At 54.5% G+C, this 25,214-nt stretch overlaps 9 protein-coding genes across 9 annotated transcripts; 4 read left to right on the forward strand and 5 right to left on the reverse strand.

Annotated features, from left to right (window-relative positions):
• Position 1: 1 nt before the first annotated feature.
• Positions 2 to 3,433, reverse strand: SUB2 (ATP-dependent RNA helicase SUB2). The gene is made up of 13 exons (XM_076639838.1): positions 3,394 to 3,433; positions 3,205 to 3,282; positions 2,993 to 3,123; positions 2,542 to 2,609; positions 2,043 to 2,453; positions 1,338 to 1,390; positions 1,185 to 1,250; positions 968 to 1,099; positions 775 to 884; positions 543 to 692; positions 390 to 462; positions 245 to 318; positions 2 to 161 (listed from the first exon to the last, which is right to left on the reverse strand). Exons 2-13 carry the CDS (start codon positions 3,223 to 3,225, stop codon positions 155 to 157), a joined length of 1,296 nt encoding a protein of 431 aa, XP_076497962.1. The 5' UTR covers positions 3,226 to 3,282; positions 3,394 to 3,433; the 3' UTR covers positions 2 to 154.
• Positions 3,434 to 3,549: 116 nt separating this feature from the next.
• BDY24DRAFT_440266 (uncharacterized protein) lies at positions 3,550 to 5,475 on the reverse strand. Its single transcript, XM_076644505.1, has 4 exons — positions 5,220 to 5,475; positions 5,065 to 5,128; positions 3,821 to 4,992; positions 3,550 to 3,720 (listed from the first exon to the last, which is right to left on the reverse strand). Exons 1-4 carry the CDS (start codon positions 5,436 to 5,438, stop codon positions 3,577 to 3,579), a joined length of 1,599 nt encoding a protein of 532 aa, XP_076497963.1. The 5' UTR covers positions 5,439 to 5,475; the 3' UTR covers positions 3,550 to 3,576.
• Positions 5,476 to 6,684: 1,209 nt separating this feature from the next.
• On the reverse strand, positions 6,685 to 7,339 carry BDY24DRAFT_384613 (uncharacterized protein). The gene has a single exon (XM_076639839.1). The coding sequence runs from the start codon at positions 7,269 to 7,271 to the stop codon at positions 7,023 to 7,025; it is 249 nt and encodes an 82-aa protein (XP_076497964.1). The 5' UTR covers positions 7,272 to 7,339; the 3' UTR covers positions 6,685 to 7,022.
• BDY24DRAFT_384615 (uncharacterized protein) lies at positions 7,340 to 9,783 on the forward strand. Its single transcript, XM_076639840.1, has 3 exons — positions 7,340 to 7,480; positions 7,626 to 7,639; positions 7,773 to 9,783. Exons 1-3 carry the CDS (start codon positions 7,448 to 7,450, stop codon positions 9,430 to 9,432), a joined length of 1,707 nt encoding a protein of 568 aa, XP_076497965.1. The 5' UTR covers positions 7,340 to 7,447; the 3' UTR covers positions 9,433 to 9,783.
• BDY24DRAFT_18376 (WD40 repeat domain-containing protein) lies at positions 9,614 to 14,007 on the forward strand. The gene is made up of 11 exons (XM_076636342.1): positions 9,614 to 11,308; positions 11,411 to 11,561; positions 11,675 to 11,811; positions 11,889 to 11,986; positions 12,053 to 12,333; positions 12,431 to 12,586; positions 12,663 to 12,779; positions 12,857 to 13,116; positions 13,218 to 13,305; positions 13,448 to 13,583; positions 13,669 to 14,007. The coding sequence occupies exons 1-11, from the start codon at positions 9,795 to 9,797 to the stop codon at positions 13,824 to 13,826; spliced, it is 3,096 nt and encodes a 1,031-aa protein (XP_076497966.1). The 5' UTR covers positions 9,614 to 9,794; the 3' UTR covers positions 13,827 to 14,007.
• Positions 14,008 to 14,380: 373 nt separating this feature from the next.
• Positions 14,381 to 16,535, forward strand: BDY24DRAFT_384622 (uncharacterized protein). Its single transcript, XM_076639841.1, has 10 exons — positions 14,381 to 14,519; positions 14,659 to 15,052; positions 15,169 to 15,200; positions 15,292 to 15,354; positions 15,463 to 15,517; positions 15,639 to 15,735; positions 15,827 to 15,920; positions 16,006 to 16,072; positions 16,187 to 16,250; positions 16,382 to 16,535. Exons 1-10 carry the CDS (start codon positions 14,411 to 14,413, stop codon positions 16,403 to 16,405), a joined length of 999 nt encoding a protein of 332 aa, XP_076497967.1. The 5' UTR covers positions 14,381 to 14,410; the 3' UTR covers positions 16,406 to 16,535.
• A 73-nt stretch (positions 16,536 to 16,608) lies between these two features.
• On the reverse strand, positions 16,609 to 18,800 carry BDY24DRAFT_384623 (uncharacterized protein). The gene has a single exon (XM_076639842.1). It carries the CDS (start codon positions 18,496 to 18,498, stop codon positions 17,074 to 17,076), a length of 1,425 nt encoding a protein of 474 aa, XP_076497968.1. The 5' UTR covers positions 18,499 to 18,800; the 3' UTR covers positions 16,609 to 17,073.
• A 736-nt stretch (positions 18,801 to 19,536) lies between these two features.
• Positions 19,537 to 21,090, forward strand: UBC7 (E2 ubiquitin-conjugating protein UBC7). The gene is made up of 9 exons (XM_076639843.1): positions 19,537 to 19,648; positions 19,754 to 19,780; positions 19,845 to 19,858; positions 19,952 to 20,005; positions 20,147 to 20,179; positions 20,259 to 20,322; positions 20,436 to 20,576; positions 20,664 to 20,725; positions 20,830 to 21,090. The coding sequence occupies exons 1-9, from the start codon at positions 19,576 to 19,578 to the stop codon at positions 20,878 to 20,880; spliced, it is 519 nt and encodes a 172-aa protein (XP_076497969.1). The 5' UTR covers positions 19,537 to 19,575; the 3' UTR covers positions 20,881 to 21,090.
• On the reverse strand, positions 21,091 to 24,442 carry BDY24DRAFT_384636 (uncharacterized protein). Its single transcript, XM_076639844.1, has 10 exons — positions 23,912 to 24,442; positions 23,347 to 23,745; positions 23,196 to 23,280; positions 22,854 to 23,105; positions 22,698 to 22,767; positions 22,546 to 22,622; positions 22,374 to 22,470; positions 22,088 to 22,246; positions 21,748 to 21,995; positions 21,091 to 21,638 (listed from the first exon to the last, which is right to left on the reverse strand). Exons 1-10 carry the CDS (start codon positions 24,403 to 24,405, stop codon positions 21,216 to 21,218), a joined length of 2,304 nt encoding a protein of 767 aa, XP_076497970.1. The 5' UTR covers positions 24,406 to 24,442; the 3' UTR covers positions 21,091 to 21,215.
• Positions 24,443 to 25,214: the final 772 nt, after the last annotated feature.

Below are 25,214 nucleotides of genomic sequence, written 5' to 3' on the forward strand. Positions count from 1 at the left end.
ATCGCAGCTAGTACACAAGATTCATTTGGGTTATCGAAGGGTCAAAAGAGAGACGTGAGGGGAGGGGTGAAAACAAAAGGAGGTAGGTGAAAAAAAGAGATGCAGTGGCAAAAGGCCGAAAGAAGGAAAAGGCGACGACAAGGCCCGGAACCGTTTAACTCCTGAGGAACGCACGAAGAATGGAAGGCAGGTCAGCTCTGACTCCTCGAGGGTCGAGAGGAGATGGAAGAGGAAAGAGACTCACGTCATGTAAGTCGAGGCATCGATCGTCTCAGGGAGAGGCTCGACCTTGACCTCGAATCGGGCCTGGATGGCTTTCTGTTGAGTCGAAGGAGGAGTGGAGGGTCAGTGGACGCGTGGTGTGGTAACGAAGGAGGGAGAAAACGTACGAGGATCTCGGAATCGGCCTCGGAGGTGATGAAGGTGATGGCGAGTCCTCGGGTTCCGAATCGACCAGCTCGTCTGGAGAGGGAGAGAGAGGGGAGGAACGGTCAGCTCGAAGTCTGGTTCGACGCGAATTGAGGAAGAGGATCTCGACTCACCCGACTCGGTGAAGGTACGAATCGGCATCAGTCGACTGATCGTAGTTGATGACGATGTTGACTCGCTCGATATCGATTCCTCGTCCGAAGATATCAGTGCAGACGAGGATTCGCTTCTCGAAAGCCTTGAACTGCTGGTACCTCTCGATTCTGAGACGGCGAAGACACGAAAGGACGAGGTGAGTTGCGGTTCTTGGAAGTGGTAGGTCAGGCGAAAGGAAAGGAAACGAACCGCTGGTCCTGGGTGAGACCGGAGTGGATGCAGATCGAAGGGAAGTTGCACTCCTGGAGGAGCTTGTCGAGCTGGGTGGCTCGAGCGACGGACTTGACGAAAATGCAGACCTGGAGGGAAGCGGGGAAAGAAAGCCGATCAGTTTCGGGTCTCGAATTCGACGTTGAAAAGGGAGGAAGGAAGAGAAACGAACCTGGTTGAACTCCAGGGAGTCGAGGAGGTCGTTCAACTTCCTGTTCTTCTCCTTCTCCTCGAGCTTGACATAGTATTGCTGGAGACCGTGGAGGGTGAGCTTGGTCTCGTCGTCGACGTAGATCTCGAGAGGCTGAGAGGAACAGAGGAAGGGAGAGGAAAGGTCAGCGTCGTTCTACGGACTCGACGCGATTGAAAGAAGAGACGTCGAGACCCACGTTCTGCATGAACTTCTTGCAAGTCAGTCGAACCTCCTTTCCGAGGGTGGCGGAGAACATCATAACCTAGAAGAAAGAGGGAGAGGAGAAAGAGGGTGAGGTCAGCTCGAGTCGTTCCGAGGGAAGGAGAGGAAGGAAAGGGATGAGACGAACCTGCTTGTGGTGGGGAGTCATTCGGAAGATCTCCTGAACATCTCGTCGCATGTCTGTTCACACCCGTGCAAAGACGAGGAGAAGGGAGAGCAAGAACGAACGAGGACGAGCGAGGAAAGATCGACGGGGTGACGGTGGAAGGGGAGAGGTAAAGAAGAGGGAGGGAGGAGAGTGAGAATTTCGGGTTTTGATTTCGGGTTGAGAGACGACGAGAAGGAGCGAGGACCAGTGGAGGGCGATGACCCGTGTCGACGGACGGGGTAGGCGAGGAAAGTGCGAAGAGGAGAAGGAGAGAAGGAGGAGGAGGCGACGTCGAGGTCCATCGTTGAATCCAAAGTTCTCGAGTCGAAGGGAGAAGGACGCGTCGCTACCTCGACCTTCGAAGATCGAGGAGCTCTTGCTGACGGCCTCCCGAAGAAAGATGGGTTGAAAAGGGCGATGTTGAAGAGGAGCAGGGGAGGGAAGGGGTAAGATGGTTGTCGAAGGAGCGACTTGAGGTGACCTCTGTTTCCTCCCTCCTCGACGTTCCCCTGGGCTCGAAACTACCTGATCTAACCGGCCGGACGACGAAGCCGTAAGACCTGACGGCCAGTGTTCGAGTCCATCGCGTGGGAGGGAGAGGATCGAGGTCGAGTCGGGTCGGGTCGAGGAAGGAGTGGGGTTGCTCGTTGAAGGTTGGATGAAGGGTTTGAAGGTAGAACTAACCGAGCTGCTCGAGGAGCTTGTCGCACTCATCGAGAACGAAGTGCTTGACGGTGGCTCCGTTGAGAGCCTTGTCCCTGACGAGGGCGTTGAGTCGTCCAGGAGTTCCGACGACGATGTGAGGGCACTTGTCCTTGGACTTGAGGATCTCGATATCGTTCTTGACCTGGGTTCCTCCGTAGAAGACCGAAGTTCGAAGGTCGGGCATGAACTTGGAGAATCGAGCGTACTCGTTCTTGATCTGGTAGGCGAGCTCTCGGGTGTGGCAGAGAACGACGACGGCGACCTCTCCATCGACGGGCTCGATCTGCTGAAGGGTGGCGAGGACGAAGACGGCGGTCTTTCCCATTCCGGACTTGGCCTGGCAAAGGACGTCCATTCCGAGGATAGACTGAGGAACACACTCCTGCTGGACTGTGGGAGTGAATAAAGAGGAAGAAGAACGCTCGTTAGGCGTCCATCGCAGAGGAAGGGAAGGAAGGGAGGAGCAGAAGAAACGTACCTTCGGAAGGGTGCTCGAATCCGAGGTCGGAGATAGCTCGAAGCAACTCAGGCTTGAGGAGGAAATCCCTGGAGAGAGTGTAAGGAGGAAGGCAAGATCAGTACAACAGCTCAAATGGTGGCCTCTCGTAATCTGTGGACGCGTGGGGAGGGGAAAGAGAGGGAGGGAAGGAGAAGGGCTAGAAGGAACGTCGCCACCTCGACGCTCTCTGCACCTTCCCTGCGTTCCCCTTCGCCCATCCAGCTTTGGTGGAGCTCTCTGCAGCGCCCTAGCTCAATCTTCGACCATCCCTGCCATCTAGAGCTCGCCACCACCCCTAGAAGACATCCTAGGCTCTCTCGACCAAACGCGAGACCTCCTTCTCCTTCCCTTCGCCACCTCCCTTCTTCCTTCCCGCTCCTCTTCCTCCTCTCAGCCATCAACCAGCACGAAAAGAGAGCGATTTACTAACCTGAAACCAGTCGAGTGAATTCCGACGTAAGAACCCTTCTTGTCCTTCTCTCCATCAGCGGAGAGTCCGTTGGAAACAGCCTCCGACTTGACAATCTCCGGCGCGATGGCCTCGTCCTCTTCGTAGTCAACCTACAGGTCAAGCAGAGTAATGCAAGGGAGAATCAGTATACAAGGTGAAAGAAGAAATCGAAGAGATTCGATAGCACGTACAAGATCCTCGTGATCGGCCATAGTTTTAGAGGGGAAGGGAGGGGGAAGGGGAGAAGGGAAGGGAGAAGGGAGGGAAGGCTGTTTGCGAGTGAAAGATAGCAAGAAAGAGGGGAAGAAAAGGCGGTTAGAAGTATGTTCGAGTGGTGGGGAGCTCGGGTAGAGTTGGATGGATCGAGAAAGAGGACGTACGAGAGAAAGGGGGAGAGGGAGGGTGAGGGTGAGAGGAGAGAGAGAGAGAGAGCGTCCAGACTCTTTCTCTTCTCCTCGAGGGAATCCAAGCGTCGGCGCAGGAGTCCATTTCTCAGTTCACCTTCTAACGATTCTTTCAGGTCAGATCTGCACAGATGACAAGCTACGCGAATACATAAAGTCTTATCCTAGAAATCTACCTAGAGAAAAAACGTCAGGGACGCGTCCTCCGAGCTCGGTGTCGAACCGAACCAGCTCGACTCTCTCCTTCGTCTTCCCCACGTTCTTCGACCAGTAATCCGTGTCGATCTCCTCGAACCGATGGACCTGTAGACCAATGAACCGGTATCGACGAGAGGGAGCCTCCAGTCAGCGAAGGGAGTCGAAAAAAAGAAAGCAGACGCGGCGAAGAAAACGAAACACTCACGTCGTAGCATCGCGTCCGGAAGCCCACCTGTTTCAACCCTTTGCCCTTCTTGGCCATCTCTCCAAGCTCTGCCATCCCAGGTTCCCATGCACCTCGTCCTTCAGCTCCAGCGTGAGGGCTAACGACGTGTACAGTCCTGAGTCCCTGCTCCCACGATCCACTCCCGACGACCTCCAGGAGTCGACTCCAAAGGTGGCCTTGGACGGGGAGAAAGAGCCATTTGAGGTTGGGTAGGAGAGAAGGGAGATCGAGGTCCAGTTTGAGGAAGATTGGCGAGGGAAGAGAGAGAAGAGTGAGGTTTGGGAGACCGAACGAAGGGAGGATGAAATGAGTCGAGGGGAATTTGGGGATGGGAGTGGAGAGGTGAAGAGTTTGAAGCGTTTTCTCGTGAGGAGCGAGGATATTTGAGATCAATAGCTCATCGGATGGCTCTGATGATGGCGTTGGGTAGGTGAGCGAGAGGTAGGTGAAGCTTGGAGCGGAGAGGGAAGGCGACGCGACTTGAAGTTCCGAAAGGGAGACCCGAGGGAGATGCTCGAGAGAAAGATGGGTTATTCCTCGTGGATAATACGATGATCGAGGGTTTTCCGATGGTAAAGAGGCGGTGACGAGGAGGAGGAGGACGGAGGCGGTCGAGACCTTCGTGAGGGAAGTGAGGGAGAGGTGGGTGAGGTTGGAGAGAGAAGGAGCGGCCTCGATGAGGAGCTCGTCCGTGACGAGTGGTGAAGACTGAGCGTTCAGAGCAAAGACAGATACGCTTTGAGTCAAATAATCTGAAAAGCCCTTCCCTGGCTCGAGCAGGAGGAAAGAAGACGAGCTGACCTGAGCGATGATCGAGAGCCGTTCGAGTCCGCCCCCCTTCTCCTTCAGAATCTCAAACCACCTTCCCAGAAGTCCAACAACACCTCTATCCGGCATAATCAGCCCCAATCTTTTCAAACCCTCTATCTTCAACAATCCTTCGGGCTCGAACACTCCGCCACTGTGAGCGTTGAGCTCGAGCTCGACCAGATTCGGCATGCAGCTTGAGATGACCGAGAGGAGAGCCGTCGAGAGAGAGCGATCTCTAGTCCAGGAGAGAGAGGTGATGTTGGGTAGGGAAAGAAGGGTGAGGAGCGTCGTAGAGGCGAGGGAAGGAGGGAGGTTGATGGGCGGCGGATACGAGCGGATCTCTGCGAGAAACCGAAGAAGTTTTTGAGCTCAGGGAGGGCGTGTGGTTCCTGGAAGATGAGAGATGGTCTTACCCAGTTTCCTGACGAGTTTGGAGAGCTCGGGAACCCGTCCCAGTGTATCGAAGAGCAAAGGGAGCTAGGAAGGAAGGAAGATGGTCAGCTCGGTCCTCCTTCCCTCTCCTCTTCTTCTCGCCCTCCTTCGCTTCAAAGACCTTCTGAGCGCTCACCTTTGCTTCAGCTCCCTTCTCCCATGGCTTCACCCAGCAGTGTTGGTAAAGGATCTCGTTCGCGAAACGGTTGAACGCTCGAGAGACGAGGGAAGCGGATCGAAGATGTGCTGGGGATTGGAGGTGCGAGAGGACGAGAGGGAAGAGCTCGAGAGGTAGAATCAGGGGAGGAGGAGGAGGTGAGGATGAAGGTGACCGAGTCAAGTGAATATTATCCATGGCGATAGCAGGACAAGAAAGAAGGCGTCGGTGGAAGATGGCCGTTTGAAGCTGAGGGAGAGGGTCGGGGAGGGGAGAAGCGTCGAGCTGACTTCTGGCAAAGTTTTCTTTTTCATGCGTCTTGAAAATTAACTGGATCGATGCTGTTTGTCCTGTAGACTGAAAGCTAGCCTCGCTACCAGCATCGACGTTGGTCCCTCCGGTCCTCTTCTGGACGCCGTCGCGACGCGTCGGTCGCCGACACCGCCTCCGTCACAGCACACATCCAGAGTTCCTAATCTCTCATATGGTGTTGATTTCACTCTGGATGAGGCTGCCCTTAGGTTCACTTCATCATCGCCCCGTTGAGCTTCCCAAAAGGCGACGCGTCGGGCTGATTCGACGCAGGTTCAGTTCTTGCTCTGCCGCCCGCTACCATTGCGATTAATCGAGCTTCAGAAACTTCAATTGGACATCTTCTTTGGGATGGCAAAGAACTTCTGCTTCTATAAAGTCCATAGGAAGCCCCTGTGCGACCAAAAGATGTTCGCGTCGCTTCTTCGTCTCGACTCGTTTCGCTTCTCTGTCCCCACTAGCCACTCGCCTTCTTCTTCGCCGGTCAAGTCAAAGCTTTACAACCTGAAGATGGTTTCTCGCAGCGGCTTCGAGACAAAATCTGCTTTCGCTCTGGGCAGTCAGTTCTTCGCGTCTTCTTCGCACGTTCGACTTTGTTGATTTCACGAGTTTTGATCAACTTGATCAACAAAGGGAAGAGAGTTATCGTGATGGCCATTTGACGACATGATAAAATTTCCCCACCTCCACAAAGAGCCGTTCTGTTGATCAAAGGGCAAAGTTAGGGTTTGTCTTCTTGGACGCGTCCATCTTCCCCCTTGTTCTATCTGCTGCCCAAAGCCTGGCCTCTTCCTCTCTTCTTCCTGTGCCCTCTCTCTTCTCTTCTAAGGATCCTCGGATGGCCTCAGGGAGCGAAGGTTCGCATCTGAAGGCGGAAATTTAAGGAGTAGGTTTGAGAAAACAAGACGACGATCCTCCTGGCCATGGGTTCGTCGGGTCAAACGGGCGAAATCTGCCTTCCCTTTTGACCAACAGCAGCAGTAGTCCTTCAACCTGGGTCCTCGCATTTCTATATATTTTTTTCAGACAGCGGAACCGAGTTTCGACCGTGGAGCTTTCGATCTGTCTAAGACTGTTTGAGAGACAGAGCTGAAATCCGCGGCGTGTCTCCTTTTCCTTTGTTAGCCTTCACCTTCCGCCCCAATCCTTTGGTCTTCTTCTTGGGAGAAGGAAGATTAAGAACCAAGCTTCTCGAGTCTTCTCTTTGCGGTAACCTGGTGAAATCCTTTCTCTTGTTCAGCAAGTAGTTGGGAGGAGTGCAGAAAAAGAGAGAGCCACGAGCTCCCTTCATTAAGCATTCCAGCGCGGGTTCGCACTCGAAGAACATCCTCGTCATTTAGGGCGGAGCGCGCGGCAACGGGGAGAAGCGAGAAGCGAGAAGCGGTTGGGAGAAGTCTGTCTCCTCCCTTGCAGCTCTGCTTCCTTGTGAAGAGAGAGAGAAGAAAGAGAGAGGTTGACGCGTTTTTTTTTTTACCGGAGGCTCAAACAAGATTTCGTGTTTGGTTCTTCTAAGAAGGTCAAACAACGAGAAGATGGCCAACAGAAAGCCTCGAGGTTTTCTTTCGGCTCTAGGGTCCGCGCGTTTGCTGGGTCTAATATAGCAGAGGAGTGAACTGGGTATCGAGGGACGGCTCGGATGATCTTCCACTTCCGAAGGGGATCAGAGCTAGCTCGCCGAGAACGAGGAGCGACGATGAAAAAAAGGCGGCCCCATCCCATTTGAACTTGAAGGGGAGGAGGGGAAGAGGAGGGGGGACTGGTGAAATCGACTTTTGCTCGTTCTCCCTCAAACCACCACCCTCTCTTCTTCCACCCTCCAGCACGTTGAACGCCCGTCTCTTCTTTCGGCTCTCGCAGTCTCCCTTTCTGTCTCACACTCGCTCAAGACTCTCTGGATGTTCGAGGAAGCATGCTTTAGCTGTGGAGGTGTGAGTAGAAAGCTCTCGATTCCCTTCCCCTGCCCTCCTTCGAGGACCCTTCCTGCCACCCACGGACCTCCCTTCGCTCAAATTTTCGGGGCATCGTACAGAGAGCATGGATACTGACACCTTTCTCCCTTTGCTAAATTTTCAGCCAACAGCAGGATCGTGAGTTTCTGCCCTTTGAAGTTGCCGAGTCATTTCGTGCGACCTGACCTCGTTCGTCCTGCTGACGCTCCACGTTCGTCCCTTTCTTTTTCCCTCTCCCGTTCCTTGTTTCTTTCTCTCCTCCTCCTTCCAGTCTCTACTGCTCAGATGCTTGCGAGAGAAAGGACAAGGAACCTCTTGCTCAAGAACCTTCCACTACGACCATAGGAGGTCGAACGATCCCCTCTCCTCCTCCGTTCAGCTCTCCCCTCTTCGGAGCGGTGCCGGCGCTGGTGCCTTCGTCTCGTTCTGGTAGAGCCAACTCCTCCGCCTCCTCCCCTACGACGTCCTCGCCCAACACCTCCCCGTCGCCGTGGGCCGAGTCTCAAAACGTCGTCAACGGATCCCCTCCTCCAACGCTCTACCTTCCTCCCCAAGCGTACCCTTCGTCGAGACCTCAGCCCGTCGCGCCCGACCCCGTCAAGATCCCTCCTTCCTCTTCTTTCGTTGGATCGATCGAGGCTCTTCGCGACGGAGGAGGAGAGACGCTCAAGTTCACTCGTCGTCCAGGTCCAACCAACAATCCTACCTCTCCTCTCGCCCTCTTCCCCGTCGGGCGACACGTGAGGACGTCATCTTCCGCCTACGGATCCGTCTCGAGCAGCCTTGGACTCTCCTCTATCGATGGTCGAGCAGCAAACGGAGTCAGGACGGATCGACCTCCTCCAGTAGGGTTCTCGTCGCCTAGGATCAAGAGCGATTCGTCGGTGGTGATCAGGAGGACGAAAGGGAGCGACAGCAGAGGAATCAGCGACGACGACGCACCTGGAGGTCCCCTGGATCGAGACGTCTTCGTTCCTCCCTCCTATACCAACTCGGCCTTCGCTCGCATACCACCCTATCACCAGGACTTCGCACCACCACCGCTACCTCTCTCTCCACGAGTCGCTCCCTCCTCCGACGGCCCTCGTCCTTCCCCTTCCCGTCGTCGATCGGTCCCCATGCATCACTGCTCCAACTCTCCCACCTCCAACGCCATCTCTTCCACCTCCTCCCAATCCACCGTCGCTCCGTCCAGTCGTAACAACCTCCAATCTCCTCTCGCCTCGTCGGAAATGCTCCCTCCCGCTCTTCCTCACGTCGGTCGAGGACGAAGTCAACGAACGGATGAGCACAGCGTCGACTCCAGTCATCACACCTCCTCTCGTAGTCGAAGCAGCGCTCTCGGCAGTCGCAGCGGGACGAGGAGTCGAACTCGAGAAGGAGAGGATCGTCCGAGGAGAGGAAGTTCAAGATCTGAAATCGACGACGAGCCGAGGAGAGGTCGACGAGGATCGAGCAGGTTGTCGGAGGGTTCTACGTCGGAAGCTGGAGACGAGTCGGAACGAGAGATGTCTCGAGGGAGGAGGGAGAGGGATCAGACGGTGACTCGAGGACGAGGAGCGAGCGGACGAACTTCGGATCCACCTCCCCCGTCGCAACCTCGCCTTGGGCCCACGACCGAGTACCTCCCCGTCTTTGATCGAACACCAGAACATCGAGGAAGGGATCTTTCGACTTCGCCTGACTCGTTGGCGAACGGAGGAGGAGCTACCATTCGAGGACGACGTCCCACGGTCACCGTCAAGCCCTCCGCGTTCACCGCTCTCAACGGAGGAGGAACAGTCCGAACGGAAGCTCCCTCGTCTAGTGCATCCAGATCGAGGGATAGGAGAGTGAGGGAGGAGGTGGATTCTGCTGGAAGGGAGGATCACAGAGCCGCGGTCGAGGATCTCAGAGGGAGGTTGCAGGGAGTCAAGGTCCAAGCGTCCTAGTCGTCTCCCCTTCACCAAGCCCATCGCCTTCCCTCCCTCCCTCTCTCTGCCTCGATCACCTCTCCCCTACCTCCTCTTCGATCATCTTTTCAACCCCTCCAAAAAGGACCTTCCCCTCTCCCTTTCCTCTCGCTCGTCATCCTCTACACGGTCCAACCCCTCCCCGCGACGCAACCGCGTGTCGTCCTCTCCTTTAAAATCGCATCGCATCTTCCTTCGCATCATCATCTCCCCCCTCTCTCTCTACGGTCGCCACTTCAACTGGTCCTCCTCGTCCTCCTCTACTTTATTAACGCGCCGCTTCTTCAACTTCGGGCGCTTCTTCCTCTCTCTGTCTCTTTTTTTTTTTTTGCATCGTTCTCATGCCCTCCCTCTCTTTGTTCATCTTCGTTTCGAATACATCTTCTTCTTTTGCTTTTGCTATCTCTTCTCTCTCTCCTCACACCCATCATCCTTTGCATAGTTTCCCCTCTCCCATTCTCCCAACGTTGTTTCTTCGATACCTCCTCCCCAAGCCGTCGCTCGTTTCGTTTCTCCTTCGCTCCTCGCAAACCACCTTCCCCTCAACGACTACCTTTTTTTCTCTCTACGAACTCTTTTTGGCTCCGTCGTCGTTCGTTCGTTCGTTCTTTCTCCCCTTTGCTTTTCTTCTCTCTGTGCTCTGTTCTCTCTCGCTTTGTACCATTCTCCTTGTTCTAGTTATTCTAGTTTTTAGCTTTGCAAACCAAAAGAAGACCCCCCCCAAAAGAAGTCAAATGAAACGTTGTATGTTTATTCTCTCTGCTGCGATGAAAAGAAAGAAAATAAACGGGAAAGGGAAGGTCTCGTCTCGGGCGAGAGAGGGAGATTGCGTTGAGAGAGGGCAGAGGTTCAGTCTCGAGTGCTCCTCCAAACCATCAGCATCTCGAAACCCGAGAAGTTTCCTTCTTCGACCGTCTCCCTCTCTCCTCCGGTCCCACCCTCTTCGCCAAACTCGCAAAGAGAAAGCGTTCAAATCTTCCCAATCGCCCTACAAGAGAGAGTCGACGCTTTCAGTCCCACCTTCGGCTTCCTCTCCTTCCCTCTCGCCTCTCCCGTCCTGTGTTGGAAAGCAAGCTCCTTCAACGAGCTTCCTCTCTTTCACACCACACCCACCCTTCTCGGTGTCTTTCTCAACGAATCCTCAACAGGAAAATCTTCCTTCCTCTTCGTCGTCCTCTTCCAGCTCGTTCGCCACCTTGGATCCCTCCTCCTCCTCCTCCACCTCCACCACCTCCCCTGCTCTCCCTCCCACCCTCACTCCCTTACCACCCTCTTCGACCTCCTTCAACAGCGCAGCAACAGCTCTCGGATCCGAATCTACCATCGTCCATCCGTCGAGCAGTAGAGTCCGAAGAAGAAGCAGCTCGCCACCTTCACCAGACCCAGCCGAGCGAGAGGAACAACATCATCCTTCCTCGAAACGACTTCGACCTTCCACTTCAACCACCACCACCAACCAACCCTCCTCCTCTGATCCCAACATGAACGGTCACTCCTCCAACAACAACAACAACAACAACAACAACGCTGCCTCGAGCTCATCAACTTCAGCTCCCGCTTCCCCGAACCCAACCACCATCGCCTCTTCTTCCTCCTCCCGTCCTCTCTCCCCTCCCGCTACGGTCACCAACCCTTCTCCTCTCCGAAACGGTCACTTGCCTACCAACGGGAACGGGAACGGGAACGGGAACGGTCCCTCTCCTCTCTCACCTCGGAAAGGATCCTCCAGATCAACAGCCGTCGTCCCAGTCCCGAACGCTCGAATGTACGACGACAACGACAACGAAGGTTCCTCCATCGATCGAGGAGAGTTCGTGAGGATCGCCATTCAGGCCTTGAGGGATTGTGGTTATTCGTGCGTATCCTCGCCTCGTGAATTCACGCTGGTGGGAAGAAGGGAGAGGACGAGGGAGGGACGAGTCGAACGAACTGACTCTGGGTTGTTTCGTTTTTCCAGCGAATCCGCCTTGACGCTGGAAGAAGAATCAGGCTACATCCTCGAAGTAGCTCCGATCGGGGAGTTCAAGGCTGCTATCCTGGGAGGGAGGTGGGATGAAGCGTTGGGGTTGATGGAGGCGACGGGGTTGAGTGGGTCCGGGTGGGAGGTGGTGAGTTCGAAACGTTCTTCCCTTTTCCTCCTTTTTTTCTTTCTGAGAGAGAGAGAGAGGGAGAGAGAAACCATGAGCTGACTTTCGTTTGTACGCTGTGATTTCGGATGCAGTCCGTTAAATTCGCCATAGCAGAACAGGAGTACCTCGAGCTGCTGGAGACGTCCCAGACGAAGAAGGCGTTGGTCGTGTTGAGGTCCAAGTTGGCTCCGTTGAACTTGGATGCGGAGAGGTTGCATCGGCTGTCGAGGTACGCGTCTCTTCTATCACTTTTGGTCTTCGAGAGAACGAGGCTGATAGATACGAACCCGTTCTGTTCGAAACCAGCTTCATGCTCTGTCTGGGACGAGACGAGTTGCTTCAACGAGCTGCTTGGGACGGAGTCGAAGGTTCTTCGAGGCAGAACTTGTTGAACCAGATCCAAGGTCAGCTCTCCCTTTACCACCTCCTGCTCTCGTCTCAAAACTGACCCGTCTTTCGTTCTCTCGCAGCCCACATCCCACCCAACCTCATGATCCCTCCCCGTCGCCTCTCCACCCTCTTCCACCAAGCCCTCTCCCACCAACGCGACGCTTCCTTCTACTACGTCCAACCCTCCACTTCCTCGACCCTGCTGTCAGACGTCAAGACCGATCGGAGTCAGTTCCCGCTCGTGATGAGTGCGAGGCTGCAGCACCACGAGGACGAGGTCTGGAACGTCGCTTGGAGTCATTCGGGAGAGTTCTTGGTGAGCGTAGGGAAGGATAAGCTGGTGGTTGTTTGGCGGATAGGGGTGAGTTGATTGTGAACGAGAGTGTTGGGGGGTGAGGGAGGAAGGGAGGGAGAGAGAGAAACTGACGCTTTCGTTCGTTTTCGTTCGTTCGTCGCAGCCCAAACCAACCGAGGGAACCACCTCGCTTCGACAGATCGACCTTCTGCACGTCCTTTCGAACCATCGAGATCCAGTAGGCTACCTCGCTTGGTCGCCTGATGATAGCATCCTCTTGACGACGGCGGAGAATTTGATCCTCGTTTGGAACACGAAGGTGAGTCGTTCGTCTCGTTTCGACGCGTCTTCCACCTTCTCGTCGCTGACTTCTGATCTTCGTTTCCGAGGAACAGACCTGGACATGTACGAAGACCCTCTTCCACCACGACGATCCAGTCACAGCTGTTCGTTGGCTCCCTGATGGATCGGGCTTCTTCTGCTCGGTCGACGATGGGAAGATTTATCGATACGTTCGTCGTCTCTCCCTTTTCTCCCTTCCTCCTCCTTTCCCTCTGACCTTCCCCAACTTCCTCCTTCCATCTCGCAGGACTCCACCGGTTCCCCAGTAGGTCAACCAACGGACGTCTTCCCTCTTCGAATCTACGACTTCGACCTCACGCCGGACGGGAAGCATCTCCTTGGAGTCGCTGCCATCGCCAGGGAACCGATGTCGATTCACCACCACAGTCATAGGGGAGGAGGATCGTCGTCGATGGAGACGGGGAACGGAGGAGGAGAGTCGAGAGGGTACAGGGAACCGAGCTATAGGACGGTCATGTACGAGGTGGAGACGATGAGGATGGTGCCGTGAGTGTCGATTTCTGAGACGCGTCGAGGTTGGGGTCTCGTTCGAGGAAACCTGACGGTTTCCGTTCCTTTTTCGGGTCTCGTTTTTGGGGTGTGGGCAGAGGTCATCACCACATCATGACGGGAGACGTGACGAACTTCAAGCTCTCGAAGGACGGGAAGACGGGGCTGGTGAACAAGAATCCAGATGTTCGTCCTCCTTGCCTTCCCTCGCTCTTCTTTCTCCTCCCCCTTTCTCCCTTTCCTCCTCTCACCTAGTCTCCTCGCCTAACCTCCTCTCTCTCTCTCCCGTCTCCTTCCAAACCGAACCCGAACCCGACGCGTTCCACAGGACATCCAACTCTGGTCGTTCGAATCCTCGGAACCTCACCTGATCCGTCACCTCGCAGGCCACACCCAGTCCAAGTTCTACGTTCGGAGCTGTTTCGCTGGACCCAACGATAATCTGGTCATCTCTGGGAGTGAAGGTGAGTCGAGTTCGACGAAAACGACACGAAGGCGAGAACCGGAACTGACGCGTCGTTCCCTCTCCTTCCCTTCGTTTCGTCGCAGACTCCAACGTCTACGTCTGGCATCGACAAACGGGAGAACTCCTCGAGGTCCTTTCGGGACATGGCCATGGAGTCGTCAACGCTGTCGCTTGGAGACCGGACGTGCCAGGGGAGGACGGAGCGATGTTTGCGAGTTGCGGAGACGACGGGGAGATGTGAGTCGTCGGTCTCCTTCAAGTCGTTTCCCGAGAGAGAGAGCTGACACGTTTTGGCGGTTTTTATGTTTGTTCAAGTCACATCTGGGAGAAACCTAGCTCGGAAGCGGAGGTTCCACCGAGGAACGTGAGGAGGGCGAGGGAGGGAGGAGGAGGGGAGTTGGATCTTTGAGCTCGTGCTGTCTCGTTCGCTTTCGATCCTTCTGTAGTTTGTTCATCTTTTCCTTTCTCAGTTCATCTTCTTACTTATCTTTGCATAGCTCTCTTCTCTCCCACGCTTCTCTCCCTCTTTCCATCCCGTCTCTAAGTTCCCTCCCAACTCTCTCTCTCTTCCCAGCTCGATTCTCTGACGGACCTTCACGCCTTCACCTTCTCTCTATCACATTTTCGTCCCACTCTGTTTTATCGTTTGAGTATACCTGTAGCCCCTTTTTCTTTGTGTTCCCTCTCATGATCGATCTCGAAAAACTTCTTCCGCAAAACGCAAAGTCAGTCGCGTCCTTGAAGTTCGAAACTCGAACGCACTTCTGTCTTCCGTTCTCTTCCCTCAAACCGCCACCGCCACTCGCCCCATCCACCCTTCTTTTCATGTTTCGCTCGTTGGAGAGAGAAGCCATGAGTCGATATCAACCCTCTACTACTACTGCTCACGGTCGAGGAGGAGGAGGAGGAACGAAGAACAAAGGGACGTCGAAAGGTGAGCTTCGACTCTCCTCCTCTCCTCCTCTCCTCCTCTTCTCCCTCTCTCTCTTCTCCCTCTCTCTTTTCCAAGAAGCTCATCGTCTCTCCTTTGTCTCCTGCTCCCGCTGCCGCTCCTCTCTCAACCCGCTCCAAAGCTACCAGCACGAAACCCATCTCCTCCGCTGCTCCACCCTCCGTCTCTCGAAATCCACACCCGCACCCACCTCTCCTCCACCCGCGAGATCTCTCCCCAAGTGGTTCCTCAGCTGAAAACGGCTTCGAAGACGACGAGGACGAGGAGGAGGCGGATAGGACGAGGATCGAAGGTGGAGGTGGGAGAGGGAAAGGTGGATTCGGGGTGGCGACGAGTGAGGAGGAAGAAGAGGCCGAGGAGGACCTGGAGGAGGACGATACAGAAGTGGATGGAGAGGAGGATAGTGAGGGAGGAGGATGGAACGCGGATGAGGTGACGTTGGTTCTTCCGCCTTCGAACGATGGAGAGGATATGGAGGAGAGCGAGGGGGAGAGTGAGGATGAGGATGAGGAAAGGTGAGTTGCTTTTGCGAGCTTGTTCGTGCTCTTGTTTCGTTTGAGAGATGGTAGAGAACTAGAAGGGAGAGAGCTGACTCGAACGGAGCTGTGCTGATGAACGAACGCGTGGACAGAACCACCGCTGAGATCAACGAGATGTTTCTTGGTGAGCTTCGTTCGACTCCACTCGTCCCAACTCAACGGCTTCTCTCTTGCTCACCTTCTTTCGTCTTTTCGCTTCTTCGACCATCCATCAGAATTGGGAGCGAAGGAGTATGCGAGACTCAGGAAGGACTTGCAAGAAGGTGTGCAGCCGATCTGTGAGTTCTAGTTCCGAGAACGAGCGTCGAGGATTCACGTTGCGTCGCTCTTCGAGTCGAGCTGAATGCGTTTTCTCTTCTCTTCGCATCGTTTCTCGTCTGTCTCAGACAACTCTCTTCAGACTCTTCACTCTCAAGCCAACAAGCATGCTAAGACTCTCGGGTGAGTCTATCTCTCTCTCTCTCTTACTCCTCGGTGCTGCAACCGGAGGGGAGGCGAAAAAAAAGACGCGACGGATTCAGCGAGCTGACCTTCGTTCGTTCCCTTGTCGTTGCTCGTCCAGCACTCACAAACACGGAGAGATCAACGCTCTCAAAGATCTCTTTGACAGCCTCGGGAGTCAAGGACGAGAAGCTTACAGCTTCACGCAGGATTACGAGGTGAGTTCCGCGTTCGTTCGACGAACAATCGATGGAAGACGCGTCGAGCTGACTTCTTTTCGTTGTTTCCGCTGGACTTTGGATATTACAGGAGCAGAAGGAAACTCTTCTGGCTCGATGGGAGCAGGCTCATGCTAGGAAGGAACAGAGGAAGCTCAAGTTCCTCGAGGACGTCGCGGAGCTGAGTGAGTCGCGTCGATTCCCTCTTTCTCCTTCTCTCCCGTTCTTGATCGACGACGCTGACTTGGTCTCGATTTGGAAACCTTGCAGTGAATACCAATCGAACCAAGCACGAGGAGCTGCTGACCGAGGCTGGAGATACCTACGCTTCCTTCACGTTCGTCTAATCACCCCTCCCTCTTCTTTTCTTTCTCTCCTCCTCGTGTTTTTTTCTCTCTGACGATCATCACTGACGTCAGTCTGTTCTCTTTATTGGATTTTCGCCGAGCAGCAACAAAGCCAACCACATCGGATCCGAGAAGGAGTACAACAGGGAGGTCAACAGGACGATGAAGGTGCGTCGTTCCTCTCCTTAATTGATGGATTCCTCCTCGACCTCTCCTCGAGCTTGGAAGTCTCGAAGATCGAAGCTGACGATGTCTTCTCGCTTCCCTTCTGCTCTGTTTCTGGAACGATCAAACAACAGCGAGGTCTGCCTGGTGGGAGGTGAAGGAGGATCGAGTTTTGTGAGGTTGGGTTTTCTGCTGTCGGAGGGATGGTTTCGGGTGGGATGAGCTTCAGTACAGTAGTATTTTTTTAGCACCTGCTTTTTACGACCAAGTATAATTTTTTTTCCGAGCCATTTTTCGAAAGGGAGGGGAGTTAGAAAGGGGAGGGAAGGTGTGGATCTCGAGGTGCGAGACGAGACTTACCGTACGACGCGTCTTTCTCCCTGCCGTTTAGATCCGATGGAACGATCAAAAACCGCAAGAGATCATGCAAGAAAAAGAGCGAAGAGAAGCACGTTAAAGGATGGGGAGTTCGTTAAAGTAAGAGAAGTAGCGAAAAGACGATGATGTAGCAAGCGAACGAGCGAGAAAGAAAAACGATTGCAAGCAAGAGAACGGGCAAAGAGAGAGAACGATGAGAGGTTAAGCAAGGAGGCAGGGCAATGTAAAGAGTTCTAGGTCGAGTCGTGTGCGAGAAAAGAGAGTGGTGGGAAGGGAAAGAAGAGGAGGATGTGAACAACGGGAAAACAAGCGCCAGCTAATCGAGAAGGAGAACGAAGTCGAGGCCGTACGAAAGTCCAAAACGAAACCCAGTAGGTAGGGAGGCTCGTAGGAACGTATGCATGAGAGGAGAAGAAAGAAGAAGAAGAGGGAGAGGCCCAAACGAAAGCTACGTGATCACCCTCGCCTTGCCCTTCCTTCCCATCGACCCAAAGAACCTCGAGATCCAACTCTCTCCTCCCACCCCACTCGATTTACCACCTCTACCAAGGTCCCCAAACTTCGTGTTCTTCAAAGTCGCACCACCTCGACCCTTCGGGGAGCCAGCAACCGATGCATCCTCCGCCGTCGCGTCGCTCCGAACCGAACTTCCTCCTCCCGGGGTTCTGATCCCTCCCCCGTCACTCCCGCTGGAAGACGACGACTTCTCCAGTTGAGGAACTTCGAATCCGTAGGCTCCATGCCGCCTCGTGGAGGGAAGACCATCCGTCGTGAGCGCAAGGGAGTTGAGGAGTTTGTCGCCTCCCGAGCCCCAGGACGACGAGAGAGGGATTTGAGCAGGTCGAGGGATAGGTCGAGGGATGAAGGTGATACTCTCCGGGGATGGGATGAAGGTTCGGATAGTGCTGATCTCGGCGGGTGGTGCGAGGAGTTGAAGGGACGAGGGAGGTGGAGTGGAAGGATTGAGGGTCGAAGAACGGAAGGTCATCGAGGAGGATGAGCTCGAGGAGCCTCGGCGAGAGGAAGGTTTGAGAGAGGGAGGGAGGAGAAGAGGAGGTCGAAGGGATGAGGTGAGGAGGAGGGAGATGATGGGTGGAGTAGGAAGGCGAGAGGGAGACGCGTCGAGGGATCGTCCGTTTTGAGCTGGGAACCGATTTCGAGCCGACGACGACGAAGCGTGAGACGACGACGATCCTTCCGAGGAGAGTCCCTCCAGTTCTTCTTGCTCCTCGTCCTCGTCCTCTGGATCCAACGGGTCGTGATCGAAGACTGAAGGTCTCGACGCGAGGATCGATTCGGGAAGGACGATCATCCCGACCGAAGGGAAGTTGGCGAGAGTTGACTTCATGAATTTATCGAGAAGCATGGGGAGGAGAGGAGGACTGTTATCGGGGAGGATGTGGGCGAGGATAGCTTCAGAGGAGAGGCTGAAAGGGTTGGAATCCGAATTCGAGAAGATGGAGGAGGGTCGAGAGCGGGTGAGGTCGAGCGGTCTCGTCGTTGGAGAGGATGGAGTTGAAGCTGAAAGACCCATGGGTACGGATAGGTGGTTTGCTGATACTCGACGGAGAGAGCTTGGAGGTGAGGAGGGTGCAAGGTTGGAGGAGGGACGATGTCGAGAAGGAGAGGGTGACGACGCGTGATTGAGGTTGGCGGCTTTGGGACTGAGGACTGGGAGGGAGACGGTTGTGACGAGGAAGGTCGAGGAGAGGAGGGCCTGAAGACTGGTTGGATCCGACGGAAAGGTGGTAGGGAGGAAGTTGAGGACGACGTCGATGGGTCGGGAGTTCGAGGAGGAGGGAGCGGGAGCGGGAGGAGGGGAGCGAGCAGCATTGGCGCTGCTGAACAGGCTGTTGTCGCTGGAAAAGCTCATGAGACTGATGGGTCTCGAGAGTCGATTCCTGATAGAACCGCACTCTCCTCCTACTGCTCCTTCTGTTTGGTCCGATAAGCCAAAAACGCTCCTCCTCCGCTCCTTGCTCCCAACGATATTCCTCTTTGAATCCTTCGCCTTGCCCTTCCTCCACCTTCCTGCGACTGTCAAAGCCTCCTCAAAGACTTTTCCGATCCCTTGGTTGGCGAGGGAAGCCTGGAGATGGACGATGGATTTCCTTGAAGTCAAGGAAGAGGGAGAGGACGACGAGGGCGGAGAGGCCGACGACGTTGACGTCCCTGCTTGGGGAGGAGGGAGGAGGAGGAGACTGGAGGTTGACAGGACCGATTGGAGAAGTTTCAACGACGACGGCGAGGGATCTTCGTGTAGGGAAGCAGCGGAGTTCAAAGTTAGCAAGAAAGATGGGGAAATGGCGGACTCGTCGTTCGCTCGTCGCAAACGTCGGACGTCGACGTCTCTTCTTTGAGATCGTTCGCTGTCTCCGTGAAAAACCAGTGAAACTCACTTCCTACCACCAAGATGACCTTTCCTTCCTCCTCCAGCCTTCTATCCAACGAAGAGTACTCCTCCTCGTCCACGATCCATCCCTCCAGACGTCTACCGTTAGGGTCCTCCTCGAGAGGTGCGAAGGATGGATTGAAGTTGACCGCTGGCCTGGATCTCCTCGACGACGAACCCATCTACGACGAGTAGGAAGAGCTTCAGTAAGAAGCTGAGGAAAGGAGGATGATGACGGTTGAGAGTGAGAGAAAGCCCGAAGAGGAGAAAGGAACTGCGAGAAGGGAAGAGGAGGGGAGGAGGGGGAGGGGAAGAGAGGAGGTCGCGGGAAGAAAGGAGGGTGCCGAAGCTTTGACGATCCTCTGGGAGCAGGGAGTGAAAGGAGCGTGCGGTAGTGTGCGGTCTATGAGAAGTGAAAGAAAGGTCGTTGAAGTGGTTGGTAGAAAACTGGTGGAGGTGACGACTCTTCGGCCTCTCAGGGCTGAAATAGCTCGCGATCGCTGTTAGTTAGAGCTGACCCGATTTCTCCTTCCCTCTAAGTAACCGCCAACCCTCAAGATGCAAAACAAAAGTCAATCCTCTACAGCTCTCAGGAGACTCATGACAGAGTACAGGCAGCTCACTTCCTCAGGCAAGTCCTTTAGAAGCAGCGGTTTCGACGACAAGACCGCCGCCTTGACAGCTCACAGCTCACTCCCTTCCTCCTCTCTCTCTTCCTTGGTTTCTCGACTTCCAGGAGCTCCCGAAGGTCTCTTCACTGCAGGTGAGTCATTCTGTATAGGCTCAATATCCACTAGCAGCTTCTGACTTTGAATTCGCTGCTCCAGGTCCTGTAAAGGAGGTGAGACGACCGCCTTTTGCCCTTGGAAGCTCAAAGAGTCCGAGCTCAACATCCCTCCCTTCCTTCCTTCCTTCCTTTCTCACCCTCTCACAGTCCAACTTCTTCGAGTGGGAAGCACTCATCCATGGTCCCGAGGATACTCCTTTCGTTCGTCCAATCTCGCTTCCTGTTCTTTGTCCGCTTTCGTCAACTTCGAAAACTGACGATCCATCCTGGTTCCTCCCTTCCCCAACGCTCCTCGTCTTCCTTCTCATCCTTCTCATCATCGCCGTTTCTCTGTTCTTGCAGGAAGGAGGCATCTTCGTTGCCCGACTCTCCTTCGTGAGTAACCTTTTGGACCTTACGTTACTGCGTTCATCCCTGACGTTTCATTCTCGCTGAACATCTCTCGTTCGCTCAGCCCTCCGACTACCCTCTCAACCCTTTCAAGATGAAGTTCGATCCTCCTATCCTTCACCCCAACGGTGAGTTCCTCGTCTCTACGCCTCCCCTCCTATATCCTTGTCGCTTCCGAGTTCCGTAGCAGCCGAAGAGCTCGACAGGGCTGACCTCCCTCCCCTCCTTTCGTCTCGTCCAGTCTACGCCTCCGGTGACGTCTGCATCTCCATTCTTCACGCTCCTGGAGACGATCCAAATCAGTACGAGACCTCGTCGGAACGATGGTCTCCCGTCCAGAGCGTGGAGAAGGTTCTCTTGTCGGTCATCTCGATGCTCGCAGGTTCGTCTCTGCTTCCTCCATCCGATCACGCCCGTCCTCTCTGCTCGTCCTCAGCTCACCTACATCTATTTTTCTGCCTTACCTCAGAGCCCAACGTCGAATCAGGAGCCAACATCGACTGCTGCAAGCTGTATCGAGAGAACCTGCCGGTTCGTCCTTTCTCTCGCCTCTCTCCCTTTCCCTCCGCTTCTCGGGTCTCTGTATCTCTCGACCTTGTTCTGACCTACCTTTCGACTTATTTCGCGCTGAACAGGAGTACGAGAGGAGGGTTCGTCAAGCCGTCATGGATCAGCTCGGAGTCTGAACGAGCTCGAAGCGAGCCGCTTGCTTTTCGACGCGTTCTTGATCGTCGAGTAGGCTACACTCTTGCTTGGGTGGAGCAGGAAACGAGGATGGATGATTACTGTTGTAGGTTTGTGGGGAAGATATATGTTTAGAACCTTGAGCGCTATCGGGCAAGGAGATCGGGAAAGGAGGACGAGCGGAGCAGAGGACGAAAGAGCGTCGCGCGACGAACTTCTCGAGCACATCCGACTGATCTCCTCTCGTCTTTCCACTACCCGGTGAGGTGTAAGCGTAGACAATCGTTCTTTAAAAAAATCCACCGACCTCGCCCTCCACTCTCCCCTTTCTCCCTCCTCACTCGTCCTCCTCCTCCTCCTGCTTCACCTCCGGAAGATTCCACGCCTGCCACGCGTAAGCAGCCTGCATCATAATCTCCAACAAATCCGTCACCCTCCAAGGGTCCATCAACTCCCAACGTCCCCATCTCGACGAGAGAAGAACCGGCAAGATGTGAACGAAGGAGGAGAGGAGGTCCATGGCTGCGACGAAGCGATAGTTGGCTCCAAAGGTTTTGGCTCGCTGATTGAGGAGGAACTGGGAGACGAAGAGGAAGAGGCCGCTGGCGTAATTGAGGGATCCGAGGTTTCGGAGGTACCAGCTCTTGTCCGTGTAGACGATGGAGTCGGATGAAGGTGTGAGGGGTTTGGGAGGAGAGGCGTGGATGAGATAGGGTAGTTTGGGAGCGAGAAATGAGATGGCGAGGAAGACGAGGAAGGACTGAATTTTTGGTGGCGAGAGGAAAGAGTGAATCAATGGAGTGGGAGTGAAAGATCAGCGCCTCGACTTCGACGACGAGGAAAGAGACGAAACGACGCGTTAAACTCACGAGTCCTCTCTGCTTCCAACTGAACCTCATATCCAACCGAGCACTCGCCCTTTCCAAATGACTAGCCTTCCTCCTGCTGACCCAGATCGGAACCCAACCCCACCAAGAGAACTCCAACCTCAACGCCAACGCCCAAAGGACGCTGCTGCAAACGGTCATGATGATGACTCCTATCCAGAGGTCGCTACGGGACCCATCGAGAACGTCTTTCCAAATGGAGTGGATGAATTCGCCAACGGAGTCGATGACTGGGCAGAGATGGAAGAAGGAAAGAAGTCAGCACGTCGTCGGCGCGTCGAAGGAGAACCCTGCGAATCTGGCCGCTGAAGGATCAACGAACCTTGAGCAGGCATGCTGATACCCGTGGTGACGCTCCTCGTGATCCAGAAGTGTGCTTGGATTATGACAGAAAAAAAGGTGAGGATGCTCGAGAGCGTTCGGAGGAATTTTCGAAGGATGGGTCGAGCTGAGGGGTTGAAGGGATGGCCGAGGATGGCGTCTGAGAAGTGAGCGAGGGGTAAAACGGAGTAAGAACGAATTAAAACAAGTGTCAGCTACGAGAAGGAGAAAGTTGATAGGGAAGATGAGAGTAGAGAGCGAGAGAGGACGAGAAGACGAGAACGAACTGAAAAGCTCGGCTCTATCCTGCCCTTCGGCGATGTTATGGGTAGACCGATTCGACACGAGATATTGTCCGTTGACATCGTCACTGACACCAGTGGCCTGTAGGAAGAAGGGAGAGAAGAGTTGAGCGATTTGATGAGGACGGAGCGAAAAGAGGGAGACGACGCGACGAACAAGTGCGACCTTCAGCGGAGACGTCGTCGAGAAAGTCAGATGCCAGTCGAAAGAGAAGTCGGAATCGTCGTCGATGACTACAGAAGGACCAGGCGAAGCAAGTCAGAAAGAAAGCGAAAACAGATTGGATTCGGGAGGAGAAGAGAGCTGACCTTCGCTCGTTCCGTTCCCAAGCTCAAGCAGATCTGCAGGTCCAGAGATCCCAAAGTTGGTTTGAATGTACTTTAACAAATTGGAGATCAAGATAGATGGAGAGGAGTCAGCTCGTCTACGTCCTGCTCGTTCGAAGCGGAAAAAAACGAGCTCACCGGTCCGTATCTCCAGCCTTTCGCACCCATCTGCCTCTCCTCCTCCTCCCTCTCCTCCTCGAAGACCCCCCCACTCTCCTTCTTCGTCTTCTCCATTTCCTCCAACTCGATCGCATCCTCCTCGGTTCCCATCTCGAACAAACTCTCGAAGTGACCTCGTCCGGCGAAGGTCGAGAGCTTCTTGCAGTCAGGGATTGGACCCTTCAGCTTGTAACTGCCAACTTTACCAGCGAACAGAAGGTTACATATCCTCTAAAGGATCAGAGGTTGAGAGCGTCAGCGACCTTTCGTGACGAGAGGCAATGCGAGCGGAAGAGAGAGGAAAGAGACGCGACGACTGACCTGAGAGTTCCCAAGAGCCTCCATCTGCTTCCTGAAGGGTGCGAGAGCGTAAACGGACGAGTCTTGGACCATGGTGACCATCGACCTGAAAGACAGCAGCTGTTCGTCAGCCAAGATCGACGAAGGAAGAAAGAGAACGAACGCGACTCACCTCGAAATGATAGCTCGAGCCTTCCCCTTCACTGCCTTCTCGTCCTTCCCCGTCTCATCAACCAGTGTCACATCCAGACCATCTCCATCCCCAGTCGTTTCCGCCTTCTTCTCGACCGGATGTATCACCTCTCGGAGGAGATTTTGAGACGTCGCAAACCGAACGAGTTGGCGTTTCCAGGTTTTCGTTTGGTTGACAAGGTTTTGCTCTTCGAGGGTGTTTCCGATGAGCGGCCAAGGGCCAGGAAAAAGATTATCAAATCTGAGCTCACTAGCGTTGTGGACGAAGGAGTAGGAGGAGTTGATGGGAATGAGATGGCCAGGGGTGTTCAGAGAGGAGGGGTAGATGGCGAACGACGCCTTGAGGCCAACTTTGGTAGTTGAGTTTCGGAGGGAGGGGCTGGAGGATGGATTGGTATCGAGAGGGGGAGATAGAAAGCACCGGAGTCGAAAGAGGAATCAAGGCGAGGCGTTGAAGTAGACGAGAAGGAAAGAAGAGGTGCGAGGTCAGCTTCGCTTCCTTGCTTCCTTCGCCTCTCCTCTCTCTTCTTGCTCGCCTCACTCACAGGAGTCGTCCAGGTATCGTAATCTTCGCCACAGTCTTGACACCCTTCGACTTCAAGGTCAACCCTTCCAACACGACCTCTGAGAAAATCCTCTCCCACGGTCCCCAAACGAGCTCTCGTTCCTCCTCCTCCTTCTTCAGCCCTTTGTCCTCTTCTGAAACCACCGTCAACGCTCCCTCCTCCCCCTCCAGTTCCAGCCCGGCTACCACCTCCGTCTCGTTCTTGACCATGACCCTGTGATAGATCGAAGCGATCAAATCAAAGTGGTCTACACCTCCGTCCTTCGCTTCTCCGTAGAAGGACCTCACGAGGTTGGACTCTCCGATCTCCTCCATCGATTCGTTGACGGGATGGTGATGAGCGAGATGAGGATTTCGAGCTTTGGCCAAGTCCACGAGAGCGAGGTTGGCCATCGTCCAGAGAACAACAGATCCGAAAGCTCCTACGACGAGAACAACGAGTCCGAGGCAGAAACGACAGGGAGTGAGCTTCATTGTTGTTTTGCGACGATGGACGAGAGGGGAAGAGGAGGGCTCCATGTCGAGGAGGGAGATGTCGTGCTCTGGCATCCTAACGAGGAGGAGAAGGAGGAGGTCAAGGTGGGCGTTAGAAGTCAAACAGGAAGCAGGGAAGGGATTTGTGAAAACAGAGCTGAACAGGTTGAGGGGAAGGAAGGTGAGACGCGTGGAGTCCTTCCTTCCCTCCGCTCTATTTCGGCACTGATTTTTGGTGACTCACCGATGTTGACTAAGTTTTCGGTACATCCTTTTGATCTGGACTTGTGTGTATATGGTCCATGGTTTGTTCTCTTCAAGAGATGATCCGAGTGAGCGGAAAGAACGAGTTGGATGGAGACAGTGAGTTGAGCGACGCGTCGTTCGTTCTTCGCCGCCACCCTCAGCCATCCCTCTTCCCCTTTGCTGGCCCGAGAACAAACCGCTCGATCTTTCACTTCCCTTTCAACCTACTGAAAGCTTCCAGTACAAGGCCGCTTCTGATCCGATAGCTCACAATCTCTCTCCCTCTCCCAAACCCGGACTCAATCAACAAGTACATCATCCAAAGAAACGGGGAACCAACAGGAAAACAAAAGCGAGAACAAAATCTACCCCTCCAAGCGGAAAGCGGACTCGGGAAAAGGAATCGGAAAATCGAGACATGGAGAAGAGTCGTCAAGTCGCGTTCTCGTCAAGAACGCAACCACAACACTCCTCGACAAGTCCCTCCTCCTCCTCTGGAACGCAACATCCACATCTCGAGTCCCCTCTTAACGTCAACAGGAAAAACAGAGAGAGCTCCATCT

Source organism: Mrakia frigida (genome assembly GCF_051309035.1).
Source record: "Mrakia frigida strain ATCC 22029 unplaced genomic scaffold BDY24scaffold_10, whole genome shotgun sequence".
NCBI classification, from domain to species: domain Eukaryota; kingdom Fungi; phylum Basidiomycota; class Tremellomycetes; order Cystofilobasidiales; family Mrakiaceae; genus Mrakia; species Mrakia frigida.